At 39.4% G+C, this 7,765-nt stretch overlaps 1 protein-coding gene and 1 long non-coding RNA gene across 3 annotated transcripts in view; one reads left to right on the top strand and one right to left on the bottom strand.

Moving 5' to 3' along the window:
- LOC107833336 (uncharacterized) overlaps positions 1-7,765 on the top strand; it is a 27,694-nt gene that overhangs the window by 16,855 nt on the left and 3,074 nt on the right. The window contains exon 2 of the long non-coding RNA XR_001659057.1: positions 4,135-4,142. This is a non-coding gene — a long non-coding RNA (uncharacterized LOC107833336). The remainder of the gene's footprint in view (positions 1-4,134; positions 4,143-7,765) is intronic.
- LOC103153888 (poly(rC)-binding protein 4-like) overlaps positions 1-7,765 on the bottom strand; it is a 29,190-nt gene that overhangs the window by 18,380 nt on the left and 3,045 nt on the right. For both annotated transcript variants that reach the window (XM_016662263.1, XM_016662264.1), the window contains exons 3-4: positions 3,969-4,043; positions 1,619-1,690 (exon numbers count right to left, since the gene is read on the bottom strand). In XM_016662263.1, the coding sequence (XP_016517749.1) occupies positions 1,619-1,690; positions 3,969-4,043 (147 nt within the window). The remainder of the gene's footprint in view (positions 1-1,618; positions 1,691-3,968; positions 4,044-7,765) is intronic.

Raw genomic sequence — 7,765 nt, 5'->3', positions numbered from 1 at the left:
CACACACACGCACACACAACCACACACACGCACACACAACCACACACACACGCTGTGTGGCTAAATGCGGCTGCTGTTTTCAGAGCTGTCAGAGTAATCTGTCCACCTGTCCTCTCCCTGTCCGGTACCGGACCGTTCTGAGTAACTGGACCTTCAGTTTGTCTCTGACATCAGGAACGGATCAGAACTCCGGATCCGGTTCTGACAGAAAGCTGATTCTGATGGAGTGACCTCATCAAGTGGGTCTGGTTCCCTCCTGCGGGGGGCGCTGCAGCGCCGCGTTTCGGACCTTCCATTCAATAAAGTTGTGAGTGGGAGGATGAACTGGATCAGAACCAATCTGAGGGAAAAAAGGCGTTACTTCAGAAACCTGAACTGGGTTCTGCTTCTGAGCTCAGGTAAGATCAGAACTGCAGCTGATCCACAACCAGCTGGACTCAGCTGGGTTGGTTCTGGTTCTGATCCGGACCGGCAGAGTGGTTCTGAGGCCACTAATAATCAGAAAAAGAAACATGTGGCCGGTTCGTCATGAATTAATAATTACTGAAAAATGAAATTTATGCCTCTGGTTCTGATCCGAACCCGTCTGGAGCAGCAGAACCAGGAGCTGCTGGAGTCTTAACAGAGATGATTCTGTTCTCCAGCTCTTCATAAATCATCATTCATATTTCACCAGCTGATCTGACTCCAGGTAACGTTTTGGAGCGCGCTCAGATCGAACACAGCCTGCTCTCACATAAACAACCGTTTCAAAGATGGCCGACGAAGAGCGAGGGGGGAGGAGGAGGAGGAGGAGGAGGAGGAGGAAGGTGTGCATCTTTAATGAACGGCTGCAGCAGAAAAGCTTCAGATCGGTTCTGACAAACGCTGCCAGGAGGAAGATGAGATCTGAACCTCAGACCGAACACCTGACGGTTCGATTCTGCAGAACTTCAAGACAAAATACAGAAAAATAAATTCAAGTTCCAGATGGAAATAACTAACCTAATGTTTATTTTTAGCTTTTTTTTATTCTATTTTTTTTTTAACACTAATCGCATAAAAAATTGGTAGATTCTGCAGATTTTTGTCTTATTTAATGACTTAAGCCTTTTTAATAAAAATAACATGAATACATTGAAAGATGCAAATGAGTAAATAATTCAGCTCCTTTTCTAAATAAGAAATGTTCTGTCTCCTGGTTCTGGTTCTGCTGGAGGTTTCTTCTTGTTAAAGGGAAGTTTTTCCTCTCCACTGTCGCCACATGCATCCTCATTATGAGGGCAAATTAACGACCATCTGCTGGGTTTCCTGACATGAAACCTTTTTAAACTCAACTTGACTGTAATAATTTATAGCTAGAATGGATGAAACTAAGTTTGGATCTGTCTGAATGAGGCGACATTAACTGGACACCATAAATAAAATGAATAAATTCAAATTAAACAGGGTTTAATAGACATTACCGTTTCATTTAAAACAGTTTAATTCACATATAAAAGTGACTAAACATCATCAGAAAAGCAGAAACATCTATTTTATGGTTTATTAGGAGCATTTAACCAACCAGAAAAGACAGGCTGATCCTGAGTCAGAACGCAGTCGTGTTCGGGTCAAAGGTCGGCCGCTGATGACTCACCTGCTGCAGGTCCAGTCCGCCCTGAGCCATGGAGAACAGCGGGTGAGATCCAAAGTCCGAGGCCTCAAACACCTGGAACCGGGACAGAGCAGAACCAGCGCTGCAGTCAGAGGTGCTGAAGCTGACCCGAGTTCTGCAGCAGCTTCACGCTTCTGCCGACCCATCAGAACCGGGACCGGGTCAAAGAAGTTCTACAGAACTTCAGAAACTTTCAGCTTCACATGAGACTTTCTCTGAGACGCTCAGGCGGTCCAAAGTCAAGACATTCATGTTTCAGAACCGGACAAGAAGTTGGATTAAAAATCTCCTCAGCAGCGAAGAGGAAAATGCAAAATAAATAAAATCTCATCAACATTCATCCTCCTTTCATCCTCAGACATTCATTCTGAAAATGATTCATTTTGTTTCTAACTTTAGACAGAAACACTGAAAAACTTTAAAATGTTTTGATAAATTTACCACTGAATCAATAAAATAATGCAATGAAAACAGAAAGGCAACATGATTACTAATAAATGGATATTTAGGTTAAATATTAACTAATTCCATTTTATTTTTATTTCATTTGCTCAATAATAAATATGAATAGTTTATGTAACAACTAAAAAATCATGAATGAAAAGGAGCAGCAGATATGTGCCCTCACATGAAAACAAAATGAGCTTTTCAACAATTTAAACATATTCTACGGAGCCCCAGAAGGGCCATGGAGGATTTTCTTTTCTTTTGCGTTCAATCGCGATAACGTACCGATGAATGCAGCATAACTGGAAGCCTTCCTTTCCTAATTTCTTTTAAATGCAAAAATAATTTAGACATCAATATTATTCCATAGACATGTTTAATTGAAATGCAACTTTTCATTGTTGCTCCTCTGATTTTATTTTCCAAAAAAAGCTGTAAAAGATTTTTATGGACTTTGTACATAAATTTTAAAAAGAAGTTCAGTAAATCATCAAATATCATTTCATTTAATTTCATTATTTAATCTCTCTTTGGGGTTAATAAAGTTGTTTTGAATTAAATTTGTTGTGTTTGGTTGGTTCTGATTTTACTTCTGATGCTCAGAATCAGAACCTCTTTTGGACCCGGTTCTCCTCTGGTTTCCTCCAGCAGGAGAACCGGGTCAGACCCAGAACCCGTCAGGTTTGATCTGGAACAAACGGCTCCGAGGTCCAAACAAAGCGCGCTCCAGTCCAGTGGTCCGGACCGGAACAGACGGGTCCCAGTTGGGAAAGCCGTCCGGGTCTCGGGCCGACCCGCTGATGTCCTGCAGGTCCCCCCAACCGGACCGGCTTAATGGACCGCCAGGGAGAACCGGACCAGTTCTGCTGAAAACCTTCTGAAGCTCAGAGAACATCTCACTTTTTATTCTGTTTGATATTCAAATTGATTTCCTGTAATGTTTCAGTCTGTAACGTTTATAAAAATGTTATGTTTTTATTAAAACCGTCTCCATGGAAACAGTAAAATATAAGATAATCTGTGAAAAGATCAATGGAGGAGATTGATTTTTTCAGATTATGTGTCGCAGATGAAACTGTTTCCACATGGAGACGGTTTCAATAAAAACGTAAAAACAGTATTTTTATAAATGTTGCAGTCTGCAGCTGTAATGAAGAAGCAGAGTTTCTTCTTGTTAATGTTAATAATTAAATGTTGTTTATTTAATGTTATATTTAATGATGCTGAAGATGATTTTCTTTCTGCCAAAGCAGATCAAGTCAATGATTTAGCTGTTTTACTGACTCCATCCTATATTCAGAATATAACGGTTCTGTTTTCTACAGACGTCAACAGAAAGATGCAGATCATTTATTTTTCTCCATTTGTGGATTATCTGCCGCTGGTATTAACTTTGACTTTTCTTCTGTTGGATTTTTACATCTAAAGTTGTAAAATTGTTTAAATCAATAATCAATCAGCATTAATTATGAACTGGATCTGACTGGATGTTATTATAATCACCAGAAATGAATCTGATGTGATAATATGAATGACTGTATTGGAATAAATTTCACTGGTTGCATCTGAATTTGAACCAAACTGGATTCCAGATAAAAGGAAATAATCTGAACTAAATATTTAGAGTTGATTTAAAGAGTCATGGATCAGAACCAGACCTGAGATCTTGCAAACGAGAGGAAAAAAAAAACTAAATGAAATGCAAATCACCAGTCAAAATGTTCCGATTTTACACCTGAAGAAATAAACCAATAAATAAATTAGAAACGTGGTGAAGTATTTAATAATTTAATGTTTTCAGCAGATTCCTGAATTCATCTGAAAGTTGACTGAACATTTTTTGATCCAGAAGCAGAAACAGAAAAAGCCTCGTTTTCGTCCTCACCTGGTTTCCTGCCAGCAGCACCGTTCCTGGACTTGGACTAGGCCGGTATGGAATGGTTGCTCCTTTCGGTGGAGACTGCAGAGGGAAACAAACAGATGAGCAGAAACTTCATTAAACACGTGGAAACATCCAGACACCAGTTTCTATTTATACTTCAGTATTAAAGCAGGAAGTGTTTGTTTCTGCAGATTCTGCTACATGTGACCCAGTTTTGGTTAAAAAGCACCAGAAGCTCCTCCTGCTCCGTGTTTCTGTCTGCTTTGTTTGGCTCAGATCCATTTCTTTCCTTTCTGGCCTGAAGCTGAGGATCTGGATCTGAAGCAGAACCGGAGCTGCAGCTCAGCACCGGCGGCTCAAATAAAACCTCTCTGCTGGTTTTACCCACATCATCACTTCCAACGCCGACACAACGCGATTCTCTCCAAAACAATCAAAGACTTGATTCAGCTGATTAAACTTTGTTTTCTCTGTCTGATGAACATCTGAGAAACATCTGGCAGCTGCAGACGTTTCTTGCTGCAAAGCGTCATAATAACCGATCCCAAAGTGACTCACTGACTGAATCAAGACGAACTTTGACCCTGAAGGTTCAGCAGCTCACTGAGTTCTGGGCCAGAACTCAGGGCCAGAAAACGAGTCGACAGAGATCTAACGCACTCCACACCGAAGCAGTGCAGGTGAGACTGATCAAGATTTAAGACTTGACTGTTTTTTATTAATTGGCATGAAAATGTTTCAGGTTGTATTAGATCTGGAAGTGGAAGATGTACGGAAAGCCAGAAGGGACAAAAGTCAAGCAGTTTTTAATACCTAGCAAAGCAATAATCAATACCTAATGAGCCACCAAACACAAAATAAAATGCTTAACCAGTGGAAGGAGTTCAACGTTTTATATGTTGTTACTTTGAGAGAATACATTCAGCTCAAACAAGCAACACAAGAGAAACTTTCAGCTTTAGGCTTCAGGGTTTCTGTCCATCGGCTTCCTGTTAGAATCCTTCTCACATTAAATCCCAAAATAATCAATTATGGGATTTTGATCCCATAATTGATTATGGGATCAATCAATCCCATAAAAATCCATCTGATTGGTTCTAATTAAACTGAGTTAAATTACAGTTAATTACTGGCTGGGCGGCAAAACTGTTGCTGGACTGCAGGAAGCTCAGATTTACTCATATTTCCATCTATGAATCAGAACAAACTTAGCATTTAACGTGTCAGAGCCGGACCTGAACCAGCCTAAAAAGCAGGATTTATGGCACTGTTAGAGCTCCTTAATTTGAGCAGTTGTTGGAACATTCAGCAGATAAAGGAGATTCATATGCAGAAGACAGCAAAGTGTTTTAATACTTCATTTAAAGCAGCTCTTTATCGGTTCTCCTCTTTTTCCTGGCACTGACAGTTTGTGTTGAGTTTTAGTAAACGTTCAGACTGAGCTGAGGGTTTTAAATGTCGCTCCTGTTTAGTTTCTGTGGAACTGCAGAGTCTAAAACAAACGTCTTGGTATCGATCGGTGATTCTGTTCACGTCGTCAATGAGCAAAGACTTCCTGCTGGCAGCTTGAGCCAACAAACCACATCCAGACGACCGACAGGTCTGGAGATTCACCAGCTTCAGGAGGACAAAATCAAGACTTCATGTCATTTAAAACACCTTAACTGTAAACACTTTGATTCAGAGTCAATAAGATGTGATGAGTTTGTGAAGGAAATATGGTTAAAACATGATATGGGATATTAATAGAAATAGAGATTTCTTTATTTTCCTGCAACACCAACAAAGTGATAGGAAATCACACAAAAATGAAATATAAAATACATAAAATCATAATAAAGACTAAAATATTGTACAGTAAGGGAAACATTTCAACATCAATACTGTTATTAAAGATAGCACACTTCTGAATGTGGAGCTGAATGGGTTGAAATAAAAAAGAACATCTAATGACCCGCAGGTTCCAATTCTGCAGATTTATATACTAAACTATGCATTTTAATAACAATTTTCTATTTTTCTGTCAGAAAGCAGACAGTCATCGGCTAAAATAAACAAGAAGAGGCAGAACTTAGTTTCCTCAGATCTGCAATAAACTCCTTTAAATCTGAGCAAAGATTCACTGCAGATGATCCAAAACAGCCAAAAATCATCTTGTCTTCATCTGCTCACATTTTGTCATTTCAACATTTTTCCTCTTTATGTGACAATTTCTCCTGTTTTTATCCTTTTATCTGATTCTTTTTGATGTTTTGGCTGTAAAAATAATCCTGTCCTTTTTTTGTTCTCTGCAGATTTTCTGACAATCTGAAGGCAGATTAATCATTTTCAACTTCTTCCAAACTGAGGAACGTTGTTTCTAATGATGAACATTTTAGTTCCTGCTGGTTTTTGGCATCATGACTCGACTCCAAATCCAGTTTAAAAACCAGTTTTACTGCTTTTAAAATCTCAGAATTATGTTAAAACGTATTTCAGTCAGAAATACAAGAATAAATGAATAATAATTAAACAAAATTTAATTTCAGTTTATTCAGAATCAACTGAAGGAGAAACCAGAGAATAATCAATTTTAGTTTTGCTGTCTTTAGACCGGAGAACAAAAATCATAATTGAAGCTGATTGCTATGGAAGCATTTAACTGCCAGTACTCAGACATGAACTCATGAGAAGAATCTTTTTAGAACAAGAAACTTTTACATTACAAGATGCAAAACCCATTAAAATGAAGAAGTTTCTTGTTATAATGAGATCCTTGATAAAAGGCACGACTAGCTTTTTAAAACTTTTCATCTGTTCTGTTTCCTGTTTCTTCCAGATGATATTCAATTGTTGATGATTTACTTCTACAACCTTTATTATTTATAAGAGAAAATGTTTTGGTTTTAATGAGATATAAATCTCATTACAATGAGTTTTCAAAATTTTGTTAAAATCAGAAATGTTTTGTGTTGAGTTCTGCTCCTGAATTTAATTCTAAGCTCTGGCAGTAAAAGGCTTCCGTAGATTTCTTTAGTTGCTTACCCTTCAAACCAGGAAATGACATTAAAATGTTTCTTCCTGGGCTGAAAATCGCAGCAATAGTGTTCCGTATCTAAGAGTGAGAACTGAAGGGATGAAAGCAGCGACGGCTTTTAGGAAGAATCAAATTCAGCTGAGCTCAGCGTTTTTCTTCCGTCTCTCCTCCCAGATCCCGACGCTGGGAATACCAATGAGCTTCCGGAGACTTTTGCCTGTTTCCAGCTGAAAGCTGTGAGATGAAACTCAGAGTTTCAGTGTTTTTCTCCTGCAGAAGCTCCTGAACCTGCAGCTGCGTGTTGTAATGAGCTGCAGCTCGGCGCTCAGCTGTCAGCTCCGAGGTTTCTGCTCCCTCACTGTTATTTTTGACCACAAAAAGCCACCGTAGCTGACCTGCGCCGCAGCAAACAGCAGAGACACACAGAGTGGCCGGATGACTCTCCTCCAGCAGAAAAACACGTTTCACCTGCTGGGTAATTCAGAAACGTCTGCAGCATCGAAGCTCAGAGGGAAATGAAATCAATTCAAACTAATCACATTTCTCTGATCTCAGCTGATCCAGACTGAAAAAACATTTTGCTCTGCCAGGTTTATGAACTTCAGTTCTTCCTGCTGAGTTTCTTTTCTGCCTTTAAATATAAATAAACTCAACTTTGTGCCACTGCAGATCAAGCTCTGCCCCGGCGGCAACATCCTCTAGCCCAAGGGTGTCAAACTCAATTTCACCGAGGGCCACTTCAGCAAATTGGCCCCCCTCAACGGGCCACATTGACGGTACAGAT

This window comes from Poecilia formosa, unplaced genomic scaffold (genome assembly GCF_000485575.1).
Source record: "Poecilia formosa unplaced genomic scaffold, Poecilia_formosa-5.1.2 Scaffold365, whole genome shotgun sequence".
In the NCBI taxonomy this organism is placed as follows: domain Eukaryota; kingdom Metazoa; phylum Chordata; class Actinopteri; order Cyprinodontiformes; family Poeciliidae; genus Poecilia; species Poecilia formosa.
This window is presented reverse-complemented; position numbering and strand designations above follow the sequence as displayed.